General features: G+C 43.7%; 1 protein-coding gene across 1 annotated transcript in view; it reads left to right on the forward strand.

The window, feature by feature from the left end:
- Positions 1-1,250: 1,250 nt before the first annotated feature.
- Positions 1,251-27,568, forward strand: part of LOC144753658 (transmembrane domain-containing protein TMIGD3-like) — a 166,215-nt gene continuing 139,897 nt past the window's right edge. The window contains exon 1 of the mRNA XM_078641271.1: positions 1,251-1,339. Coding sequence (XP_078497397.1) covers positions 1,300-1,339 — 40 coding nt within the window. The 5' untranslated portion in view covers positions 1,251-1,299. The remainder of the gene's footprint in view (positions 1,340-27,568) is intronic.

Genomic DNA, 27,568 nt, shown 5'->3' on the forward strand with positions numbered 1-27,568 from the left:
GGACAGAAAAGTGAGATAAACTGAGGAGAGAAAAACAAAGGAGAGAACATTAGACAGACAGAATAGGTAAAAGAGGCAGCTGAGAGAAGGACATTAAAAAGAATGACCAGAATGTGGAAAGTTAAGGAGAAAGGGAGAGGATAGGGGCAGAAACGATGAAAAGGAGAGAGTAGCTACAACTAGAAAGGAAGGAGAAGGATTGAGAAAACAACAACGTGGGAGAAATGCTGAAGGGATGTGAATATTTGAAGTAAGAGGTTGCGGGGATGTGACAGGGAAGAGTGGAGATAAATAGCAGGCATGCTGTGGAAGAAGGGTTAGTATGAGAAGAATGAGGGGAAGAGGAACTTCTGAGGTGCACATTAACATGGTCTGACAGGCGGAGCATTGTACAATGGCAGTTTTTTGTTTTATATCACGGTGCTACCATCATTTTACCTTTTATAGTGTAGGGCAGGGCTCTCCAAAGCTGGTGCTGGGGGCCGAATCCATGACAGATTTTTAGCAAATCCCCATTTAGATAAATATAGTTGTCTTAAAAAATCTGTCATGGATTCGTCCCTCAGGGACCGACTTTGGAGAACCCTGGTGTAGGAAATATTGGCCTAATACGCTGTCCCCCTGACAAGGAGCATTAGTGCATTAGCAGGCCGGTAGCACACCGCATAGTGGGGCAGTCACTGGTCGGTACTCAGTTATCAACATTAGAAAAATGGGTGGCCAAGACAGCCATATCAGGATTCACATGCATGTGATGCTGGTAGCACCCAGACGGCTAACTCCCTAGTCTAGTTTGCCAGCTGAGATCAAGGGACGGAGGGAGAAGAGATGGGAGGAAGAGGAGGAGTGAGCATGAGTGAGTGTGTATGTGAGGCGCACACTTTTCCCAATTGTCAGTTATACGTGGCTCCGTCAGTTTTATCTGTTGACCTTTTTTTCACCCCGTTTCTCCTTTCTCCAGTCCCCGTTCTGAAGATGCCACTGGTTGACCAGAGCTTGACGTTGATTACACAAATCGAATTTACAAAAGGGCACCCTTGGTTGTGTATAAAAATATGATGTGAACTTTTCTATTTCATGCTCGAAATGCCCCTAGCACAGCAGATTTCTGGCCCTCGCGCTTTTCTCATTAGCTCAAAAGAAACGAAAAAGAACCACATCCCTCCCAGTTCCTTAAATTCACTTCCTTCGATGAAAGTTGCTGCATCAACACCTCGGGGGGGGGGGGGGGGGGGGGGGATTTCATAGAGAACAGATTCAGATCGGTGCTTGGTCCTCAGGCCATATTTTTGTCCTGAAATGAAGATTTTAGCGATCCTTGTGCTCCCAATATTAACAGGTAAGCTGGACGGATTTAATAATATAAATGACTGTACTATATATAGCACTCTTGTCCTGTGATAGATGAGTTGCAGTTACACCCGTAAATATTACCCAGCTCAAAGATATTCAGACTTTTGACCCTCACTAATGTGAAAGGCAAAACCTATAGTAGCCTAAAGGTGTCATTCAGGTGATCTTGCGCGCGCGCATGTGTGTCTCGCTTGTTTACTCTTTTGCAAGATGCCTCAGTCAGTTCTACCTAAACTCCTGACAAATACGTGACCCATGGCTTCGGTTTAGGCTCTGGCAAGGCAAACTCAGTCTTGCATTCTTGTGATGTCGTTTTATTAACTACTAGTAAATTGGCCAATAATAACCTCTGTTATTAACAACAATATGAAGCGCTATACGAAAAGTATTGTTATGTAGCAGCCTAGCAGGTACATAAGCCCACTGCGTTTCTAAGAAGGAAAGAATATATACATTTAGTAAAAGCATTTTTTAGATTGATACATGAACCCTAACGATTATCCCGCGCCTACTAAACGCCGGCTGTAGTGTCATGTATAGGTCACGGTAAAAGCATCGCTGCTCAAAAAGAGCGTGAAATCGACATGTTTATTCTACCAAAATAGGAACCGGTTACGGAAGTCAACAATGAAATAGCATCAGAGACACAGAAATATCACGGGGAGGTCGCTCACTCCTAGCATGGCGCACTTTAGTACCCATTCCTCAAGCTGAGTTTGATAACTAAACTCATGTCGGATTCGAGATGTTTCGCCATTTCGGTCTAGGACACTCATCTGGTATTCTAGATAGCACACGTTTGAACTATAAAAGTGCATGCACCATATTTCAAAGTGCTGCGAGTTTAAGATAAAACTAAAAGTTAGGACTAACAGACGACCTCAAACCTGATAGGGAACTTTTTAAAATTTCTGCTGAAATCGTGGAGACTGTTTCTAGTTTTTATGCTGTTGTGATGGGTGCCTCAGATCTCACAAAGGTTCATGATGATCATTTCTCATTTGCCGGATATTTAAAATATATACTTGCAATAAATGCTAATTTATGGACTCTCTCCAGACATTATTTCATCTGGAGGCGAGCAATTGTAATGTTCTTCTGACATTCAATTTGATTTGGTTCCAACTTTAATGGCCCTTTAATTATGTTTTGTTAAAGAATTATGTTATGGGAGTAAAGTGTGTTATTTGCTCCCAGGATGAGCTGCTGGAAAAACGTTACGCATATTGTGGGAGCAAAGAGCGCAAAAATGCTGTTTGTGCTTTGAGGAATGTGGAATAACACACAATCTGAGTATTGCTCGAGAATGGAGAATACTACTCAAAATGACACTGCACAGTTACTCAGTAATATGCATTTTTGCATGTTATTCCCAATTCCATATTCCTGTGTGAATGAGCCACATTTCCACAGAGAAGGCCTGATGTATAAAGGAAATTACACTTTTAGGTAATTTACACTGATGAGTAAGTTTGCTGCTTTTTACTTATTCACAAATTCCGAGTGTAAGCTGGTACTAAAAAAAAAAGTAGTAAATCCAGTACCACACATTGCCAATTACTGATACTGCAACACTCTCCAGCCGCGGACCATGAGGGAAAATACATTTTTCCTATGCTTTACAATAGCGAGTCAAGGCAGCGATCCTATGCTTTACAATAGTGAGTTAAGGCAGAGAAGTCCGGGTAAAAATAAAAAAGTTTATTTAACTCAAAAATAAATATTACAAATATTGGTATGTGAAATGGTATTCCTAGTTCAGACAGGCTGCTCTATAGCCGGGTACCACGAACAACAAGGCTTTGACCCATAGCTTTCGCCTTAGTGAACCTTGAAACTAAAAACGTGTAAGCCTTTGCCTAACTTCACTCACAGGCGCAGAGATTTTGAATCTTAAAAAGGCAGGGCAGAACTCCATCCAGCGTGATGAGTAACATCATGTTTAAATGCTGTCTTTGAGGAAACAGACATCAAATTCAGTCGTTTCTCACAACTGAGAAATACGGGAGATTCTGGGAGTTTGAGTCTCAATGCATGCTGCCTGTGTCTGGTCTTCTTGCAGCTTATGCCTAAAACGTTTCTCTGTATCAGAATAAATAATATTAATGCCATCCAATTTAGCGCCAAAAATCGTATGAGCAATCGCAACTAGTATTGTCTGAAAAACAAGTCCTCTGGAACAACTTCAGGTAAGTGTTATGCACTACTAGGGTGAACATTCAGAGAGAGAAATCGAAGAACACACGCAGGGTTTTCAGTTTGTATGCAGGCATGCTGCCAAAATCATCATATTTACAGCTTGGTAAGTGAGATTTCCTGTGGCCAACTTTCAATAGGAGGCGCACAGCAAGATCTCTGATGCCACATCATTCTATCAATCTATGCCACTTTACTTTAATCCAGTTCCAAACTTGTACACGAACATAATTTTGAAAGCACAGTCCAGGGCCCAGAGAAATGACTTGGATTAACTACATAGATATCACTAACTATGTAGGCGGCAGCCTTGGCCCTATGAACGTCACAGGGTGCAGGCAGAGACAGTAGTGGGAGATGACTAGTTTCACCCCTATTTACAATCTTCATATCATTTTGCACTTCAACATGAACCAGCTTTCTACCCTTCATGTGCTGTATTACCTTTGTTCCTTTCAGGTGGTATCTCCCCCCTCCCTGTTCCCACCTGTAACCCCACTGACCTTGGAACATTCCATGCATTCAGCCATCAACTGTCAACCTCAACTGTCACTGTACTGCTTGCCTTTGAGTAGCCTAGCAATGGTGAGAATAAGCACTCTGGGATCTCTATGTTGATGCTGGGTTTAATTATTTTTCAGAAATGGATGCTAACGTTATTTAATAATGCAACACCGAGATATATAGCTGTGCTGTAAATCAACCAAGAGATGCTTGTGAGTGCTGAAAATGGTTATTCTATAACATTAGACAGCAGAACGTCTTCTGTGCAGGAAGTAGCTTTCATGTCATGCACGTGGACTAATATATAGATGGCATACAAAGTGCACTCTCCCCCCCCCCCACAGCATGCATTAAAAAGATGGCCCCCTTCAACAATTAAACTCAGGAGTCATGCTTTGATTTTCTGCAGTGTGCATGTTTATTAAAACAAGTTCACAGGTCAATTACTTCATTGACCTCCAGTTCTTTATTTACGTCCAAATTATTTTTACACCACAGTATTAAGAAACTCACACTTATATACATATATATACTCTTTTACCGCCCTTTCTCCAATGGGCATTTGGTTTAACTTCGGGATGCGCCAGCAGGCCACAACCAAGATAGCCTGCTCTCTTTAAGTTAACCCCCTTCCGGTCAACAGAGCCGCAGGTGAATAATGTGCCACCACTTGTGGCAACCAGCGGCTTCCGAGGTAGGGCTGGAGAAGCCGAGGCCACCAGCAGGTCAGCCCCAACTCTCCCGCCAGCCCGGAGCCCATGATGATTTAGAGAAACCTGTTCAGAGGTAAAACTGTCACTGGACAAGAAGTTCCCGTGGTATTCTTGTCCGGAACCCCGCTAAAGCCTTGCCTGAAGTCCTAACATTTTTGGGATGGGTGGGTGGGTGCCTTCTTCCCGAGACGTCCGACTCCTGGGCGGTCAGTGGATGAAGAGGGGGTCCCTAAGATGGACGCAGGCTTTTAAGCCTCGCGCCCTTCGACCACTTCCGGGGCGTTAATACCCCCCGCTTCCATTGGTCCTTTTTGCCGCTTTCACTTCCGGGTCAAATGACCCGGAAGTGCTTCCCTGCCGTGGTCGGCCCTTTAATTGGCTGCCACTAACGACGCCACTCCCCTAAGGGGGTGGCGCCTTGCATAGATGGCATACAAAGTGCACTCTCCCCCCCCCACAGCATGCATTAAAAAGATGGCCCCCTTCAACAATTAAACTCAGGAGTCATGCTTTGATTTTCTGCAGTGTGCATGTTTATTAAAACAAGTTCACAGGTCAATTACTTCATTGACCTCCAGTTCTTTATTTACGTCCAAATTATTTTTACACCACAGTATTAAGAAACTCACACTTATATACATATATATACTCTTTTACCGCCCTTTCTCCAATGGGCATTTGGTTTAACTTCGGGTTGCGCCAGCAGGCCACAACCAAGATAGCCTGCTCTCTTTAAGTTAACCCCCTTCCGGTCAACAGAGCCGCAGGTGAATAATGTGCCACCACTTGTGGCAACCAGCGGCTTCCGAGGTAGGGCTGGAGAAGCCGAGGCCACCAGCAGGTCAGCCCCAACTCTCCCGCCAGCCCGGAGCCCATGATGATTTAGAGAAACCTGTTCAGAGGTAAAACTGTCACTGGACAAGAAGTTCCCGTGGTATTCTTGTCCGGAACCCCGCCACAGGGCGAGGCGCTTACTGGCGGACTCGACCTCCCCCCCTGCCCTCAAGAGCTTCGGAGATGGCTCCTAAGACTGTTTGTATGAATATCTCAGTACCCGCCTCCGAAAGGTGCACTCCATCCTTCGCATATAGCTCTGGCCTGGACGTCTGTATTAACTTGTGACGAATAGTTCTAATGCTGGATTTCTGTAAGATTTCTGCCACTGACTGATTTAACCTTTTTATCGATTTATTCACTGCTTTCGTGGGTGCGTCCCGCGACCATACTTGCCTCGGGATGACTTCAGACCATAGCAATACAGCCTTAGGCAAAATATTTTTGACTGCCGCTAGAGTAGTAAACAAGAACTCTTTAACTCCTCTCCTTCCGGCCGGAATCATATCATTGCCTCCACCGTGCAACACGAATACATCTGGATAAGGCATACCTCTGGCCAACGCTGCTTTTAAATCGTTCGGGACGTCGGCTAGGAGCTGCCCGCCTATCCCCACCCAATGATGATCCCATCTCTGCGCCATGTGCACCCTTTGTCCAAGTGTCTCTTTGAAGATCACCCCCGCCCTGCGAATGAAGGAATGGCCGAACCAACATATTTGGATCCTCTGAGGGGAAGTACCTATAGTAAACATTAAGAAACACGGTAAGAACGGACCTAGGCAGAAAGAGGGAGGGAAAAGTACTGATAAAGACTGTTAAACTAATTGCGGACGTACATAACGTTCATAGCATGTTGATTTCCAGCGACCTAATCTCTTAATCGCCTGCTCGGGCAGCCCCAGGCCAGCAGCTGTGGTTGCCGCACCAATGCGAAAAGAATGGGATGTAAAGTCGGTCGGGTCAACACCGATCTTTGCCAAGGTCATTTTGACTACCCTTGTAAACTGGAACCTGGTAAGGGGTAAACCATTCATGTGAACCAGTATTCTATCATCAGCCCCTTGAGGCCTGGTTTGCATGAACCCTCTCATCAAGCTAACCGGGCAGTACGGCTCTCCCTCTACTCTACCCAATTGTAACCAAGCCCCTTTACCTAAAGGGTCCGTTTTGGACCTTCGAACTCTGAGTCTCAGGACATCTTCCGACTCTATTATGTCTGAACACTTTAAGCCTCCCTCCCTATCTGTTTTTGATGCCGGGAGTAATTCAGAGATCCGTAATGCTCCACAAAACGCTAACACGTAGGCCACCCTGAATAGTTGGGTCTCGTAAGGTGAAAAACAAACGAGCGGCAACGTCTCTAAAATTTTTACCAACTTCCCTACATCTATGGGCCTTCTGGAGTCCTTCACCCCAGGCGTCAAGCGCTCCCCACCCCTCACAGCTCTTTTCACCCTCTGATCCTTCGTTGGGTCTCTAACTCCCTTTAACCCTGCATAGAATGCCAATGCTGATAGTTGTCTCTTCATAAATGCCACTGATTTCCCCTTCTCTCTCTGCTGTACTATGAATCCTAACACGCTCTGCGGAACAAAAGCATCTACTAGGCCCGCCCCCTTTAAATATGCCTTATAACATTCCCAAGACTTTTGATACATACACTTAGTCTTGGAGGCCAAGGATGCTGCTATCAACTCGGAGGCAGTGGGGCACCAAACTTCCATAGCTCCGCTGGGAAAGCTGTCATTGTCTTCTCTGCTTGAGGCCAATGTACACGGAACTCTGTCAACTTAAAACGAGATAACGCATCAGCCGCTTTGTTCTCAACCCCAGGAACATGCCTAGCAGTGAAATGGACATTGTGGCTCAAACATTGCCATATTAACTCTTTTAAAAGACGGAGCACCCATGTGCAGGTTGCTCTCTGGTTATTGATCACCATCACTACTGACATGCTGTCTGACCAAAATACAATGTGCCTGTCTGAAAGCATATCCCCCCACAAGTGCAGCGCCACCACTATGGGGAATAACTCTAGGAAAGTAACGTTACGGGTCAGACCTCGTTCTGTCCATTCATCTGGCCAATGCTGCATGCACCATTTAGGACCCAAAATCGCTCCAAAACCAATACTTCCTGCTGCATCAGTGAACAGCTCAAGGTCGGCATTTGAGGTGCTGGCTGACCGCCACAACACCGTGCCATTGAATTCCTGCAAAAAATGCTTCCAAATCAATAAATCTTTTCTCACATCAGCTGAGAGTCTCACTCTGTGGTGTTTTGCCCGCAGCCCAGACATCGCCCGTGCTATACTCCTGGAGAAAGCCCTGCCCATTGGTATGACCCGCAAGGCAAAGTTCAGTTGCCCCAAGAGGACTTGTAACTGATGTAAAGTTACTTTCCTTGCTCCTAGGCAATTGTCAATTGCTGCCTTAAATGCCTCCACTTTTGACCCTGGCAACCTGCACACGCCTAATCTGGTATCGATTTCAATGCCCAAGAATGTCAGACATGTAGTTGGGCCTTCTGTTTTTTCGACTGCCAGTGGTACCCCAAGAGCTTCAGCCAGGTGCTGGAAGCCCAGCAGGGCCTTCCTGCATGACTGGGAACACTTAGGGCCCATGAATAGAAAATCATCCAAGTAGTGTACCAATCCATGGGATCTGTCTGAGGTCAGGAATTGTTCCACCGCCCATTCTAAGAACCTGGCAAAAGTCTCAAAAACTGCACAAGCAATGGAGCATCCCATGGGCATGCACAGGTCTATGAAGTAATTGTCGTCAAAAGTGAAACCAAAGAACTTGGTATCTTCTGGGTGAACAGGAAGTAACCGAAACGCCGACTCAATATCAGCCTTGGCCATTAAGGCTCCCTCACCCAGAGCCTGTAATTTTTTAATTGCTGTGTCGAATGTCGTATAGCGAACCGTGCACAGTTCTGGGTCTAACTTATCATTGACAGACAACCCTGGGGGGCTTGATAAATTATGTATAAGACGGAATTTGCCCTCCTCTTTTTTTGGAACTAAACCCAACGGTGAGCAGATCAGATCAGGGGTAGGTAGATTCTTGAAAGGACCCGCGACCCGCCCCAAGGCGACCTCTTTCATGACTTTGTTTCGCGCTGCTTCCATATTCTGAAGCACTGAACTTTGATTGCGAGGCGGAACATTAGTGGGGGAGGCTGACGATGGGATACGGAAACCAAATGTAAAGCCGTGGAGCAGAAACTGCGCCTCCTCAAGTTTGTCATACTTACTAAGGAGGTGTATCAAAACATGACGTTTAATGGGAGTTGGGAGCTTTGTCGGATGTTTTAGGTGGCTTTCCTTTTGGGGTGTTATGGGAGGACTGGTCTTTGGGATTCCCTGTTTTCTTGAAACATTTGATTTCTGGATGGGATGTTCCCCCGCAGTAAGAACAGCTGTGTTTGAACCTGCACGAGATCCCCCTAGTACACTCATTTCTGTTGAACTGCCAGCAGGCCTGTTTTTTATCACCGACTCCTTTGTCACTCCGAAAGGACTGACTCAGACCAGGGGAACTAGCCTTGGACGTTGAAGGTGAAGGCGAAGAATAGAACACTGTATGCCATAGATTGATCTCCCGTTGATCCCATGCTATCCCCGGGTGAACTGCCTTCATCTGTCTGAACATTCTATCATATTTTAACCATCCCAAGCCTGGAAACTCAGCTGCCGCACCATGTATTAGGGATATGTAACTCATCATTTGAGGACCCAACACGGGATATTTCTCCAGCATAACTGCGGCGTAAATGGCAAATCCCGTGATCCAGTTCTTCATGGACCAATCTACCCAATTCTTCTTTTGATTGTGTTCGCCCTCTTTCGCTCCCCTGGACTTCCCTGAGGCCACCCCTGCATTAAGGAGATCAAACACATCCGTGTATTCACCCCTAAGTATCTTTTCTTTTATATCCGCTGGGACGTGCCAGGTGATCCCCGTAGATGGTGATAGGGTCATTGAGGTTGAACCAAACATTAACGGGCTGAATGCCAAGATTGGTTGACCGGCCGTCTGCCCCCCAGCCCCCCCTTGTATCTGGTTATTACTAGACACTGACCACTCAACTGCGGTGTTAGCTATTGGGGCCTGTGGTGGACACCCTAAATTCGGGTAAGCATTCACCATTACGGGCCCCCCACTTGCCGGGTGATTCGTGTTGGGGATCATCGAGCTTATAGGGCCATTCCCAATTGCTTGCCCATGTGAACCATATAGTTGCATGCCTGGTAACTGTGCCACCCCTCTGGACTGTACCCAAACTTGTGACACCCCGCTACCCGGTTGCGCCACTACTGGCGGTAGCGCCACCTGAGAACCAGGCACCCCCGCATGAGCGACAGGGTACCCCCCTATGTGCGTAGCCTTGGCAGTAACGTGCTGTCCTTCTGCAGCGTCCTTGTCCTTATCAGCGACTGAACTCAAATCAATTGTCTCTAGCACTTCCTCCTCACCTGCTGATGTTGACCGTGGCTCAGCCGCCTTGGGCCGCTTGTCTTTAGCCGCCTCTTCCCTCTCCCTCTTTCTTCCTGTGACTTCGTATCTGCTCTCGCCCCCTCTCGCATCATCTTTAGTGCCCAGTCCACGCCTTTTTCTTTCGTGAACTCCAGAAGCTCCGTAAAAGCGAGCTGCTCATCTTTTGTGGCTGGGGGCTCTTTGCCCTTTCTTGCCCTTTTTGGCGGCATCCTGCACTTGAAGAAAACAAGCGTTAGCACTTTTAAATGACAGTACATGCATTTGGGTTATCAGCCCTTTAACCTGGACCCCATTCCACCCGGCAAAAGCCACCCTGCCTTAGCTTGCCCAAGATGAACCAGGTTGTACCTCAGAAGCTTGCGCCTCCCCCCTGGCTAGAAGACATAATATTGTCACTTTTCAACATTTCATATTATTTAGGCCGTTATTTAATCCTAATAAAACCATTCTATTTAAGAAATATTCTGGAGACTTTTTGCAATCTGCATCGAGCTCTCTGTTCAGACACGGCGTGCCCCCTTGCCTATTTCACTTGATGTTTCTCTGACTTCAAAAATATACCACTATTTTAGCCTTAGCCACCACTGTAAGTGCTAAACATGAAAATCAGTTTAAATTTGAGCTTTAATACCTTTATATGAACTCGTGCTCACTAGATTATTGAGTGAATGTGAAGATTGAATTTCGGATGGACTCTCCTCTAAGCCCTTCAGCATAAAACTCAATGGGAAACAGTAGATGTCAAGAACAATAGCCTGCCTGGCTGCAAAGGAAAGGTGGACTCTTCTGATGCCGCCCCACGGGCACTGGTCCGATATAATTAGACACTACAATGAGAAGGTAGGAGCGGTTCTGCCCGCGCAGCCAAGTTCACTATTAACGTGAGCGGACCTGCGCAGCCCCGCCCTGACTACCATTACCGATATGAAATTACACCACCGCTTCCCCGCAACTCGGACGCGCCATGCGCTTTCTCCGCATACCGCCAAGCGCAACCAAGTTCTCTATTACCGTGAGCGGTCCTACGCAGCCCCGCCCTATCTACCATCACCGCTATGCAATTACCACCACCGCATCCCCGCAACTCGCATGCGCCATGCGCTTTCTCTCCGCATACCGCCAAGCGAAACCCTCCTAAGCCCACATGCCACTCACACGCTACAGGCATACAGGCTAACAAACAACGTACACACACTGCGAGGCCCACTAACCTCCGAGTCGGATTGACCCTCGTCCACGCGACGGTCCTGCCTTCTTCCCGAGACGTCCGACTCCTGGGCGGTCAGTGGACGAAGATGGGGGTCCCTAAGATGGACGCAGGCTTTTAAGCCTCGCGCCCTTCGACCACTTCCGGGGCGTTAATACCCCCCGCTTCCATTGGTCCTTTTTGCCGCTTTCACTTCCGGGTCAAATGACCCGGAAGTGCTTCCCTGCCGTGGTCGGCCCTTTGGCTGCCACTAACGACACCACTCCCCTAAGGGGGTGGCGCCTTGCAGTTTCCACAGAAAAAGACAGGAGCTTGGATGGTGTAATTTATTTCAGCACTGCCAAGCTGTGACCCAAATAACATCATTACTCCCCAACCGAGAGGTAGCATTACCACTGTATCAACATTTTCAGAGATAGTCCTGCAGGCACTGAAATTTGCTCCTAAGATAGACTCCAGCCTTGGAAGAGGAGAGCCTTAAAGACCAAAAAATCAGCCTCTAAGGTGGAAATATCTAAATATGGCAGCCCAGCCCACCAAAACATAAATAATACCCTTTGTCTTTCTTGAGTGGCAGACAGCCCCTGTGCGACATTTTTGTTTGGATCTTCAGATTCCTGAAGAATAAAGTGACCATTATTGAGCTTTGTATATTTCTTATTAGTAGTGGCAAAAACTGGCAACCTTTTATTCTAAAAACATGTTTAAAAAAAGGCAGTCACAGCCATGCAACTATAGGATTTGAGTGCACATGAGTGCAATGTAGAGTGGAGACAAGCACAAAGGGTTTGCTATTCGCCTCGGAGCAATAAGCAAAAACATGGCAAAACCATAAGGGAGTCATCACAAGCTACAGTTCATTCTCCAGCTTGGGTCGACATGGGCTGCTGCCATCGAAAAGCATGCTAAAAGTTGCCAACTCCTATTTTCTGTAGTCCGATCTGGCGGGCACACCTAAACTCTCTGGTGGCTGTCCTGGAATAGAGCACCAGGCACAAGGGGGAGCTACCACTGATGTCTGACTTAGAGACGGGTACAAAGAAGGAGGGCTTTGCACATTATTACAGGACTCTGTCCCTGTAAGCCACAGACCCTCGCATGGATGTGCGAGCTACCACAGCACAATGTGACCTGCCACACAGTCACATCAAATCTGTTTGTATGTCCTTACAACTACACAAATGTGCTCGGATCAGATACCAGGTCGACTATCAATACCTCTCTCCTAAAGGAACTTAAATTCCTCCAAACTGCACTACCATCCCATAGGCAGACCTAACCCATACTTTCCAGACAGACCAACAGCTTTTTCAGAATGCCGCTTTGTCCTAGCATTTTACGATCTACTTTTCCCTGCACTTTCTCAGCGCAGGAAGGTAAAGGCATTGGTCAACCCCTTTTACCTCATTCACAAATAACACTCCTCTCCTAGGTGTCCACATGACATACATAAAACTTTCACCACCTCTCCTTGGAACCAGGGCCGGACTGACTACTGGGCAGTTTGGAATGCCTCAGAGCTGGGGGCTGATTTCTCTGCGGTGGGGGCTGATTTCGTTCATTGAGACCTGCGTGTGCTTCGAAATAATTAAGGTGAAACAAATTTCGTTGAGCACACGCAGGTCTCCATGAACAAAATCAGCCCCCAGCTCAGCAGCATTCCAAACTGCCCGGTAGCCAGTCCGGCCCTGCTTGGAACTTCCCATCTGCTGCCTGTATATTATACTGTGAGAAAGTGGCTCTATATATAATGGACCAGAATAAGGTACAGTGTGTATAGAGTCCATAAACCCCAGAGGTATAACAGAGGTTAAAGCCAGGTGTGGCCTTACTCTCTAAAGTGGTAGCTTGGTCGAGCAGTAAGGCAGTACCAGACCAGGACAGTGTAAATCATTTGCTGTACACACTCAGTCAGCAAAAGGTTTCACACACTCAAAGACTTAACTCCAGGCCAATTGTTGTTATATCAAAAGATATAGTTGTTTTATTTTTAGAACCAACAGGCATCAAAAATATACTGTTCTCAATATGAGAAGTCTCAGATGAGTACTTTGCAGAAAGGCAATAAACTTTGTAAAGACAATAGGTAAGGGGTTGCAGTAGGCAATGCAATTCTACACACAATTTAGCATTGAGGTCAATGGATTCCCTTATATAAACACAGGTGATTACTTTGTAGATTACTTTGGTAATTCCAGGACTGGCTCCTAGGTTCAGTCCTGGGGTCTAAGCTGGAAACAGTTTAGCAAAAACGTTTTAGGTATTGTGGTGATTTTTCAGGAATAAAAAGCTATTTTAAAAGTTCACACTTAGAAACTTTTCCACAGAAATCTGGCAATGTTATCCAATGGGAGACAATTCAGGTTGCAGGTAAAGTACGATTTTATTACTTTTGTAATCCAGTACTGGTCTCCTGGGGCCAGCACTTGGGTTTCAACTCAAAACAGGTAAGTAATTACGTTTCAGTATTTCGTATGATTTTTAAAGAATATTTCTAGTTTTCAAAAGTAGACACTTAGAAGAAATTTCATAGAAAAGCAGACAATGGATTCCTATGGAGAAAATACAACTTACTAGTAAACCCGCTAGGGATTACTTTTGCCTTTGAGCACTGGGCTACAAGGTACAGTACTGGCTCTTCTCCTGCTGACAGGTGAGCATTTCGGAATTCGGAATTCGGATGATTTTATATGAATACTTCAAGTTTTCAAAAGTAGACACAGGATTTTTCGAGTCAAACCAGTCAATGTTATTCAATGGCAGGTGAGTTACCGGTTTCCTGGTGAGTACTCGACTGGTGAAGTTGTGGTTCTGGGCAGAGACTCAGGGGTCCTCCAGGGTGAAGTAGGTACAGTTGGTTCACCCTCAGCGGCGCAGGGGCGGCCGGTTGCAGAGGTAGTTAGGCCCAGTATTATCCAACGGGGGCGTGGGGCCCCCGGTTGGTTGTTGCTGGCTAGCAAGCCACGCGGCTGTGGGAGCTGGGCTCCTGGTCACTTGCTCAGGGCAACGGGGGAAGCAGGATAGGACAAAGGTGGCACAGCCAGCGGTACTCGGGCGGCTGGGTGCAGGGTGCTTTTGAGCCGTCGGGCGCTCAATGTTATCCAATGGAAAAGGTCAAAAGGGAACAAAGGCTGCAGGCTCAGGGGCAGAGACTCTCAAGGGGCGACCAGCATGTCGAGAGGTAAGTTAGGATCTTGGAGAACAGGTCTTCTTCTTCTTCTTTTTTTTTTTTTTTTTAAATATTTTTATTGACAATTTTTACATAATTAATACATTCCCCCCCACCCCCCCCTTTCCCTGACCAAGAGCATGTCGAGAAAGAAAAAAAACATAGATACATAGATAAATTAATAAGCCACTATATACCAACATACAATACAAATTAATCCGGAATGTGCTATATGATTCCAAAAAGGTATACGTATACATAATACCACATACTTAATATATACATACATCATCTGTTGGTCTAAGCTACGTTATAGGGATACAAAATGATATATATGTAAATAATACTATAATCCAAGATAGCTTATAAAGTTATAAAAGGAGTACATCTGTGTATACTACTATATGCTTATTACATACATGCATCAGTTAATTTTCACTGTGCTTAAGAAGTATAAAGAAATATATATGTAAATAATACTATATACGCTAAATGAAATCAAGTATGTCTCTGAATCCATGATAGCATTGGTGACCAGATCCGCATACCCATTAATCTTTTTTTAACGCCTTTGTTTTTATAAATTGCAACCTCCAGACTACAGGTGGCTAAAAACCTAGCCCTCAATTGTTGAAATGCCGGTGGCTCTGGATCTAACCAAGCTGATGCAATTGTAAGTCGAAGTATTGCCATGGCCACAAATATTAGCCCCTGACTGTTTGTCTGCAATTCCCGGTTTGCCACACCAAGCATTATTTCTTCAGTTGAGATTTCTATTCTTGTTTCACAGACCTCTGATAAGAATTCCGAGATATCATTAATCAGCTTAATAAGAGTGTTACATGTAGCAAATATATGAATAATATCGGCCCCATATAGTGCACAACGAGGGCATGTTGTTCCCTTCCCTGTTCCCCATTTAGTAATATTCTTAGGGGTATAGTAAAGGCAGAAGAAGGTTTTGTAAAATTGTGCCTGTAGTTTTATTGACATCAATGAATTCAAAGCTAAGTCGTATGCCATGCGGGGAATATTTGACTGTACTTCTAGTTGTTCCTGCCAGAATGCGTATTGTTTCTCCATATCATCTAGGGCCATTACATTAAAATATTCATAGATTTCCCCGATCCCGAGAGTTTCTTTGTTCCTGCATAGATTGTCAATCAATTGATTATTCAGGAATTTCTCCCGACCACCAGTTTTCTTTGTTAGAAAATCTCTAACTTGTAAGAACTTGAAAAAATCCCTATGGCTGATGTTGTATTCCTCATGTAGATCATGCTCTATAGTGGAATCAATGACAAATTTATTACAGCTGCTCAAGGACTTTATAATAAACCGAGTGCGAGAGTATTAGTTAATGGGCTCCTATCTGAAAATTTTGCAATCACAAGAGGAACCAGGCAGGGATGCCCCTGCTCACCGCTTTTATTTGCAATATATATCGACCCATTCATTCGTTGGTTAGATAACTGTGTATATATATCACCAATTACAATACGTAGGCATAATACTAAAACATTGGCATATGCCGACGATATTGCGATTGTCACCAGCGATCCCTGTATAGCTATGCCGGTAATAGAAGAAGAGGCATACTTATTTGGAGTCGTGTCTGGATACAAACTGAATTCTAATAAAACTCAAATCGTGTTAAACAACAAGATTGTGATGGTTGATCCAAGAGTGACTGAGGAGGCCGTATACCTAGGGGTAACAATAAGTGCAAAAATCACAAACATTGTCGATATTAACTTAAAACCTCTGATTTCCCGAACAAAGAAGGAAATGATCCGATTGGATAATCTACATTTAACTATAGGGGGCCGGTGTAACTTGATTAAGATGGTTTTTTTGCCTCGATTCTTATATTTCTTTAGGACCATCTGCCTTGAATTCCCCCCCAAGATCTTTGTGACTATTGACTCCATGCTTTCAAGTTTTATTTGGGGATATAAGAAACCACGTCGAGCTCTTAAAAAATTGACATTACCGAAGGAAAAGGGAGGTCTATCCCTACCGAACTTTAAATTATACTACTGGGCTACTGTTATAAAATACTGTGCCTACTTGATCTCGAATGGTAGCAATAGTCAAGAGATACCGTCACCTCAAGAACTCCTATTAGGAGAAGATTGTGCCGGCTGCTTTTGGCGACATACAAATGATAACTACTTTAAGAAAGTCAAATTTAAGACTATTAGAGGGGCATATAAAGCATGGAGTAGTATTCGCAAGGTGTTGGGGCTCGGGCGATTTTCGTTTTACACACCAATGAATGGTAATAACGATCTACCACTAATATTTCATGATACCTGCATAAACAGATGGGTATCAGCGGGGATGGTGCAACTGGGCTGCTTTTATAAACAAGGCTGCCTCAAGATGTTTGAGGATCTACATGAGGAATACAACATCAGCCATAGGGATTTTTTCAAGTTCTTCTTCTTCTTCTTGATCTTCTTTCTTCTTTTGGTATCGGGATCTGAGGAAGGAAGGTTCAGGGAGCCCCTAAATACTGAATTTAGAAGCGTTACAGGTAGGGCAAGGGCAGGGACCAATAGGTCCCTGTCCTGGGGTGGGTACACCCCCTAGCCTGCTCCTCTCCTGTGGGAGGGGGGTAGGAGCCTAGCTGGGATTGGGCAGGGCTCCGCATCTTCAAGATGGACGGAGCCCGGGGTCGTGCTTCACCTCATCTTCCCCACCTGAGGGGTGGGGTTGGCACAGGCTGGCACACCCCCTTTCTGACGTAGTTTTTCCCGCCAGTCTTCCCGTCAGAGTGGGGTTCAGAACTGGTGGGTGCCAGTTGCTGGGAACAGAAAATGGTCTGGAGAAGTTCACAGACGCGGCATGCCTTTGAAGCTTCCCCCTGCCCATCCTGGGGGAGGAGACCTAGCACCTCACCCAGGATGTGCATTATTGCAGGCCCAGGAGAGCTGGGGGCTCTCCACCCAAGGGTCCAGCAACATATCTGCTGTGTGGCAGCCTCTGCAGCCACTAAGCCCAGACGTGGATTGTAGGTTAGGTTTTCAGAGGGCATCTTTAAGATGCCCTCGGGTACATTTCACATTAAATCCCACACTGGCATCAGTGCGGGTTTAATGTGCTTAGAAGTTTGGTACCAAACTTGTCAGTCTTCAGTGTAGCCATTATGGTGCTGTGGAGTTTGTAATGACAACCTCCCAGCACCATATACTCTTAATGGCATCACTGCACTTACAGTGCCCAGGAATGGCCCTGGGTACTGTAGGGGCACAGGGCACATGCACCTGTGCCCACACCTCTGGCATAGGGCACACAGCTAGAGGGGTGACTGAAGTATGCCAGGGCAGTGGGTTCTGTGGGCATGGAACACAGGGTTATGTGCCATGTCGACTCTTGGTTTAGCTCTGTACCTAGACACTCAGCCTGCAAAGGCAGTGTGTGGGTGTCAGGCTACAGGGCCCCTGAGGGTGGCACAATAAGTGCTGCAGTCCTCAGGGGTCTTCTCTGGTCACCATGCCCTGGGTACCTAGGGTACCATTTACTAGGGGCTAACAGGTGGCCAGAGATGCCAATTGGGTTTTAGTTTCAACACAGCTTTCAGGGAAGGAACACAGGCCCTGGGTACCTGGTTGGCAGGAACCCAGGGCTCACTCAGTCAAAGCACATCAGCAGTTCAGAAAAAAGTGGGGGCATACCAGTGCAAGAAAGATGCCACTTTCTCACATATACCACTTGCTACTTTAATGTTGCTCTAATGATTTTTGGCCAATAAAGTAATTAGAATCTGTGAGGGACGAAAAATCCATCACATTGACAATGCCAATAGCTCAGAGCTCGGGCATTGCCCAGACCTATTTGCTTTGTCAATGCTTGTTTTTGTTAAAGCAATGAGGGAGAATGCCAACATTGTCACTAAAAAATATAACTCACGTGAAATTCTTCATCGTGCCCAAAAATTATAATTAGGCTTTCCTGTTTTCACTTTCTACATTTAGTAAGTTCTGGTGGGGGTTTTCAGTGTTTTCCAACAATTCCAATCCCTTGAAAAACAGTGGTTATCAGTGATTACACATTTTTGCATGATTAAAAACAACAGAAACAGTGTTTTTTTTCAGTGTTTATGAAAAGTTTTGCTTTCATTTTTGCTTGCTTTCTGCACTGATTTTGCATGGTATATGGAAACTGTACGTACAGTGTGTGTGATACTTTTAAGAAATCAAACTTATTGTAGTACACCATACACTACTTCTTCAGTGACTATTTGGTCATGCACGTTCACTCTTTCCTTCTCATGGAAACTTTTATATGTGAAAAGGCCCTCTCAGCATTGGCTCTTGAGAAGGGCTGTGCCAAAACAGCCAGTACACAATTTTCTAACTCTGACACAGCTTTCCATGCCAATACTTGTTCACCTGAAGATTGCTATTCTATTGGACAGGTTCTGCAACATATGCGTTGAATTGGGTGAATTTACCCTCAGAGTTATTGAAGTAGTCAAAAATGAAGCAGTACTTTTCAAAGTACAGAGAAAATTCCTCTTTACGGAAGGGATCTAGAACTTGTGCAGAGTAACCACAGTGAAGCTTTATTGACTTCAAATGCTATGGTTGATGATGGGACATTCCTATGCATCATTGCAAGCCATTTCCTATGCATTGTAAAACAATATTCCTGAATTGCTCCTCAGAATTTCTTAGCTTACCAAGTGGCAAGCACTCTAACATGGAACATGGTCTCCATAAGGCCCTTGTTCATAGCAACAACTGCAAATGGTGACATTGGAATGCTGGTGCTCCGGGCTTCTCCATGAAATCTGAAGCCCGGGGCACTCCATTGTTTTCAATGGATTTTCCAGCATTCCAATGTTCTGATTATTATTCATTTAGGGGATAGTATTAGGTGTTGTTGCATTTTGTTTTGAATTATGATTCACTGAGCCTATACAACATTTTGTGTACATGCTGACTGTGATTTTTACAGTGTATTTTCCTATTAAAGATGGTGAGTCAGAGATGGGTCACTGATACTTAGAGAACAGACTCACATTGGTCTGTTGCATACTTTGAACTTCTTGTTCTTGAGAGAGACCCAATAGGAATGAATTGGAAGCCATTCCTTATTTGCGACTCGCAATTTGCGAGTCACAAATAAAGAATATGTAGGAATCGCTATTTTTATAGCGATTCCTACATGCATAGGATTTTGCGAGTCCTTAATTGAGATTCCTTAATATTCGCAATTAAGGACTCACACAAATCCTACCTTGAAGCATGTGCCTGTAAGTCTGCTCAACATGGTAATTAGGCCCTATGTACAACCTCAAACCTCTATTTGTTACTATCATTATATGATGAACATAAAAGGTATCTCCAATGATAGCAGTGAAGTTCTGAGAGCAGGTATTCTAGGCCCTAGTTCCCTGGAGTAGTAGCACCTGGCCTGCTGCCATGACATCACGGGTGTTTGGACAAAATGTTTAAAAGAAAATATCAGGATACAGAAATATTGGACATTAAATATTGTGACGTACAAATATCATGATGTGCAAATATAATTGAGAAGAAAATCATTTTTGAGGTAAGTAATATCTTTGTGAATATTATTGATGTTTTTAATATTGTTTCCACTGGTATGGTGGTTACAATATTGTTATTTTATTATTTTAATGTGTTTAATGTGTTTTAGTTGATATATGAATTTTCTCTGTTACTATTGTCTATATAAATGTTTAAACTTTTTTCTAAATATAGCTTGTAATTTTAAGACTCTTCAGACTTATCAAGTAAAGAAACCATAGGGTTAAAAAGTGTGCATGAACTACCGTACAAGCCTATAAGACTAACTACATAGAGTATGTTAAAAGAAACAAGGAACCATACAGAATGAAGAATGCAGCTCCCTAAAAGTGCAGTGAACACTGAAGTCGTGAATAGGATTAAAACCCATACAGGTCCGGTTTTAAACAACGCGCACGACAAACAAAGGAATAGATGACCGCAAAAGACCGGATATAGGTTTATCAACTCAGAAGGAAAATAATGAACCTAGAAAAAATCAACAAGAAGGGGTCTTACAGAAAGGCACTCAAAAACAGAGGCCCAAATGATTGGACACTAAGAAGCATAAATTCTTATCACGCCAACATGATGCAACAATCATCAAGACAACAGCCAGTAAAGACGGAGCCCTGTATGTATCCTCTCCCTCAGTCAAAAACTGAGGAGTAAGCACAACATCTAAATAATTAGATCATACTAACACCACAGTACATATCACAGGGCCTTCGGGATTACCTGAATAGAGGAAATGTTCTAAGTTTAATGGCAGCAATACCAACTTTAAACCATCTCTCCAAATCTACTATATATTGGGTTAATCAAACAGGGAGATATACATCAAAATGAGCAAACTCTGTCCACCTGGAACTTACCAGAGACTGTCTCATTAATTTTAAATATAACCCAACAGTTCAAAGACAGGAGTAGAACACTTTCTAAGCCCGTAAGGCAATGCTACCCCTTACCCTTGTTACGACTGTACAACAATCGATCCTAAACAAGATTTATAACTCCAGTATATTCTGTATTACAAAACGCGAGAGTTGACTCAAGAGGTATCGAGTCAGAACTAAAAACACAAAGAAACACCCAGGTTGATTATGGCAGACCCCAGATGGCTTCACGTAGGGAATGATTCAATAGAAACAAAGGGAACCAGTTGTCACTAAATCCCTTATCCTGGAACATTGCAGGAGCAAACATAGCTGATCACTCCAGTTCAAGTAGCAGGCTACACTCTACACCACGTAAAAGCAACAAGATCCCAACGACATGGCAGGCCAATGGGTGACATGGCCGCTTACTTCTCCGCAGCATTACATATTACGTCTGTTCAAATGCCTGCCACGATATTTGATATTCAATTGATTAATATCAACCTGGTGCACAGTAAAGTAGCGAATACAATCATTCTTATAAATGTTTGTGTACATCCAAGGAGTGAGGGAAAAAACGCCCAATTCAACAAACTGACCACCGTAATAACGGAAATATGGTTTGAGAATCCATCCTGGAAAATAATAGTAACAGGCGATTTAATTCTAACCTAATATATACACCAGAGGAAGCTAACCACTTAACCTCAGTAAAGACAATATGGGCAGTGCAATCCCAAGCACCCCAACCCTTAAATGATATGATTCAAGAGGATGGAAACTAGTGACAGATCTAGAGTACCTAGGCATGAGAGTAATAAATGGTAGAATCCAACAGGACAGACCTCCGAACTTCACATATATAGGAATTTTCCAATAAATATAACACTAGAAGTGATCATTCTTATCAGCAACTTAAACTAATCGCCCCTCCACCAAGTCAGGACAAATATCAACATCCAATCTAAAGAGCATAAGATGGTCGAGCAACACCCTCCCTGAAATAGCCAAAGGAACTGATAATAAAATGCGAGCCCCTGTAGGAATCTCAGGTATCTGCCTGGGTAGCCTTTCTAACAAACTTGCTACATGATGTCCCTACACTATTCCACAAGATCGGGACACACACAGCTTAAATGTCTGGGGAAAAAAGCCTGGCTTATAAGGAATGAAATAAGAGGCACAGTTAGACCCAAAGGGACAATGTTGTGTTTAAAACCCCTAGGAAAAAAAATAAAAACCTCAAGAAGCAGTACAAAAAAGAAATCTGGGAGGACAAGAAAATGCAAACAGATAACTTTTGGTCCAAACTCCTTTTTAACGCAGACCATTCAAATGCCAGAGCTTTGTGGTAACAGATAAATTGCCTCACAATATCATCAAAAACAATTAATGCTGCCTGTGTTACAGAGCCTGCCTGGATACTTTACTTAACTAAAACCTTTGTGTAAGTGGAACATAGAAGGGACGAAGCAACAAGAACCCCTAAACATCCATCAATGATGGATGACAACACAATAACATGCTTAACTACAAGAAGGCCAAGTACCAATATTATCCTTCCGTATTCAAATAGTTCAACTGAATAGGCCGAACCAGTATACACATTTATCAAGATAGAGAAAGAGCTACAATATGCCCCAAAAGCAGCAAATTATATAACAACATTTTTTTCAATGCAATAAACAGAAGACAAAGTTTTCAAAGTAATACGTTCAGGCCGAATGGACACTGCCCCAGGTCCAAATGGTGTCCCCCAGGTGATTTCTAAATCGGAACCTGACTTCTGACCATCCCAGTTGTCTCATTTTTACAATGAAGCTAGCAGTTCACGCATACTTCCAGAGAGCTGGAGAGGCTCTATAATTAACCATGTATACAAAGGAGGGTCCCGGATAGAACCAGCAAACTACAGAATGGTTGCTTTAATAGACTCAAAGCAAAATACCATGCCTCACTGGTTCTTAAAGACCTGGTAGACTGGTCAGATAATAACAACATAATCCTTTTTAACCCGTCTGGATTTCACAAGGGCTCTGGCACAATCACGAACATTCTAGCTCTAGGATTAATGGCAGAAAAGACCGCCAGACAGCGGAAAAATCTGCATTTATGTTTCTTAGACTTCAAGGTGGCAATTGACTGAGTCACTAGAGGAATATTATGGAACAAACTAAGGCAGTGGGGCCTTCCAGGTCCAACCCTCTAAGCCATAATGCAGCTGTACACAAATACGTGGATGCAAGTGATTGTAGCAGATGGCACCAGACTAACGAGAAAAATGCACACCGAAGCTGGACTAAAACAAGGTTGCGTTTTAGCCCCTCATTTGTGCAGCTTTTATGGCTGATCTCTCGTCAAAGTTAGACCAGGTAAACTCGCATCCACCATGCCTAGGTCCATTACGACTTACGCACCTATACTATGCAGACGATATAGCTCTGTTGAGTTACACAAGAGTAGATCTTCAAAGAGGGATTAATGAACTGGAACACTTTGCCAAGGAAGACTCATTATAAATAAATATAGCAAAAACAAAAGTCGTGACCATAAGCCATCGTCTCCAAGCACAACAACCACTTAAACTAGGTAACACCACCTGGAGGCAGTTACAAATTACAAATAGCTCGGCTTACATATAGACAACCGACTTAACTTCCAAATACACAACGACAATCTAACTAAGCTAGCAAATGGGTTGATATATGCCTTTTCCACCATAGCAAAGAGCTTAAATGGTCCATCGTTTAAACCACTATCAGCTGTTATTATAGCAAAACTCTTGCCGACCATAGCTTATGTAAATTAAGTCCAACATGGTAAAGACGCATTAATCCATGAAAGACTTAAAAAAAATATACAAAACAGTTTTCAGTTTACCACGGAGCTCCTCTCCAGCACAGGTCCACCTGGAATTTGGACTACTGCAGCATTATCTATCCAGGAAGTATGCACCCATAAAGCTGGAGAGGTGTGGTGCAGTGGCCAGGGCAGCTGACTTGGGAGCACAGGGGTCACGGTTCGATACCCGGCTCTGGAGGCAGCACAGCTCAGCACCATGTGACTCTGGGCAATAGCTCACTTAATTTCCACAACGGCCCCCAGTGCCTTGAGACCCGTAAGAGTGAGTAGTTCGCGCTTTACAAATATGGATTTACAAAATCTGGTCAAATCGTCAGAATCCATTTAATACTTCTATCTGGAAGGCACAGGAAAATGATCTTCGATCAGCCTACAACAAGCACTTGTGGTCATCCAAAAAGTAAACGAATGACAGATCTTTGGCAACAGAACCTACCGTATTCGACATTTCAACAAACACTGAATAAAGTGACAAAAAGGCACTCGCTAATTGAAGATAAAATCATATTTGCCCAGCGCTTCCATGCGTGGATGGTATTGCACTCGTATTCGGTACTACAGCTCGCAGCTTACTTAAGCATTACATACTCCCTATATATAAAAAGAAAGCTACTAGCAATACGTCTTGGGTCACTACCGACTAATGCTGGTCAACCAGCCTGGGAATATAATGGGCCATTGTCTTGCACCCTTTGTGGTGCAGCACAGCAGGACTTTGTTATTTCAATTTGCATATGTCCTGTTTTAAAACCGAATCGACTTTTAGTGCTAAAAAAAACTCTTAACGCTAGGGGTATTCACACCTGCAGATCTCCGAACGATCCACAGCATAACTGCAAATGGCTAAAATGTTGACTTCTTTACGCGAGACTAAACTGAAAAAATATCTCGATACAGGCCAATATGGTGTGAAAAGTACAAAAGCACTTTATGTCAAAAAAATGTTTTGGGACATTTGTTTAAATATTGTTTCTTTCTCCTTCAAATGTACTGCTGGTGACCATCAGCTTTTAAAATGTATATTATATTTGTCATAACATGCCCAGTTTTATTGATATAGTGTTATGGTTTTAATGAACTTAAACAATAATGATTCATTCATTCATTCGTTCTAATCACCCCACAAGACACCATACATGATAAATGCATATAAAGTACTTGAGTAGCAACGAGGTTAGACTTGCAGACTGGTTGATGGAGAAAGGTGAATGAAGACGTAGCTGCAAAGTATGGCATGATGGTGCTGTAAGGTATGCGAAAAGACTATACATGCAACTGTGTTGTTTGATGGCTGATAATAATGTAGGTGGGACTTAGACTAATAGGATATGGAAATGTGAAGTTATGTGATTGTGGCCTACATAACATTTGTTGTAATTTGTAAAGTTATTGCATAAATTGTATATAATAAATAACCTTATAGTGTAAACGGTCAACTATAGTGTGCTTCCTAATTTTGGGTTAAAATGCAGAGCTGCTTATATTACCATTTACAGTTGAGAGATTGTCTGACAAATGGCTGACTCCTAACACTCCCATCTACCACAGCATATCTGGCTAGAGGAGGAGTCAGACACACCTGCCAGTTCTCCTTTTTAGTGAAAAAGTTACATCTTCCTATTTGACCTTAGGGGATCGATTCGGTGGGCTCCCAAACATTCGGAACTAACTAACGTAAGACGACACACATATCACAAATCTCCTGGAGCTCAGGCTTCTTACTCGGTCTTAGATGCCTGCCACATACAACACGGAGACACTTTACCCTTGGTAGAGCAGGAAGAGAATCTGGACCATCTTCTAACCCAACTAACTGAGGCAGGCTCCCTCTAGACCACCATGGAAGGGTGAAATATTCTGTCCAATCCTTGGTCATTAAAGCATGCTGATAGTATCTGGAGGCAGGACACATCTCTGAAAACAAGGCTGGAAACAACCTAAAAAAAAGATAGGGTACGCATCCTAGGAAGGCACTACTAGCCAGATGGATATCAGGCTCAACACTGTCCTCTACCAATGCAAAGGCTGAGGCCTACCCAACGTAATGTAACTACTGACAGCGAGCTGGTCTGCACATGCTTTTGCTGGTAAAATAAGCTGGCCACCAAGCTTTGAGGCACATACATGCAAAGCATGCAATATTCCTCACAAATCGGTGCACAGCAAAGGCATCACATGCTAGACTTCCCACTGTGACTTCCCCCGCATCAGTGGACACAATGCAATTCACTGAATGGATAGGACGTCAAGCATCGGTGGTTGATATTAAAGCAGGACATATTTTACAATAAGAAAGAGATAGGAATGCTAAAGTGGAATGTGTCTGCCCAGAGCATCTAATTCCTCCTGCTTCTTCATGGGACAAAATATACATGCATCCAATCACCTACGAAATATTCTGAAGTTAGGGAACGTTTACTCGTATTAATGAGGGCCAATATGCAAACTAAGTATAAAAGAGGTGGTACTAGACTAGAGGACATTACATCAATCTGTTCTCAGTCAGTCAAAGCACGCTTTATTCGATTTTCAAAAAACCCATAAAAAGCACATACAATACATATACATTAAAATCACAATTCATAATTAAATATTACAACAAAATGACATATAATTTTACTAAGCTACATCACGTCAGATACTAATAAAAGATACCTTATTCACAATAAAATGTTCAGTGGGGCTCGTTTTTTCCTAAAATGAAAAGCTTCTGCTAGGAAACTGGCCACACTAAAGGTAATATAGATGTTGCCCAGCATCTGAAGGTAAAGTAAGGCAGGTCTAACTTGAATAAAACCCGCCTCCCTCAGCACGGGTAATAGATGTTTTTTCCTAGCAGCAGAATAAAACTCACAGAACATCATAAAATGCATGGTATCCTGCTCAGAAAATGTATCACAGTCACAAGGGGGTGCATCCTTCGAATGATTCCATGAAGGATAATAACCTAAAGAGAATTGGATTAGATTGAACCTGAATCTTGTTAATAAAAATCTGTGAAGGGGTCTTGTGACAAAGTTCAAATATGGTTCCAGGGTTGGGGTAGTAATTAACATGGCATGAACTCATAGATGGTTTCATCATTTCCCTCCCCTCTCTACTTAGGCGTGCCCTTTCTGTAAAATGGACTTTAATCCACTTTACATCCTCTCTCTTGATGTTGCGAGGAGATAAGAAAAGTTCCACTCTACCCAAGGCTGAAAAAGTAGTTTTTAAAAACTTCAACCAGGGTATTTTCATGGCATGGTCCAAAGACATGATGTCCTCTAGAATAAGATGGTTTAAAGTTAATTCTGGATTCAGCCATGTCCTAGCCCAAAGTAAGAGAGGTGCCAAATTCAGCTTGTCTGTGATATAACCCAAACCTACTTCCTCATGAATAGAGAATGTGGGGGTCGATTTTGGCACTGAGAGCAATGTTCTAATTAGCCTGTTTTCTACCCTTTGGATGTTTTCTTGGGTAACATAACCCCACAGGGCAGCCCCATAGGAGGTAATGGGGATGCACTTGGTGTTATAAACCTTCAAAAGTGCTTCCATTGGCCTGGCCCCCAACCTTTTGATGAAGCCCAGCAACGCAGTTGTTGACTGTGCCAGGGCTAAACTCTTTGCCTTTAGCTGTGGGGCCCAAGACCCCCTTTCGTCAAAAAGGACCCCCAAATAGGGAAAAACCGGGACCCTGGAAACCACCTCCCCCTTGCATTTAAAGGTTTTAGATTTTAATTTCCCTCTCTGCTTCCCCACTATCATAGTGTGAGATTTTTTCGCATTTACTTTCAGGTCGAGTTTTTCCATAAAGGAGCCAAA

Source organism: Lissotriton helveticus, chromosome 5_1, assembly GCF_964261635.1.
Source record: "Lissotriton helveticus chromosome 5_1, aLisHel1.1, whole genome shotgun sequence".
NCBI classification, from domain to species: Eukaryota; Metazoa; Chordata; class Amphibia; order Caudata; family Salamandridae; genus Lissotriton; species Lissotriton helveticus.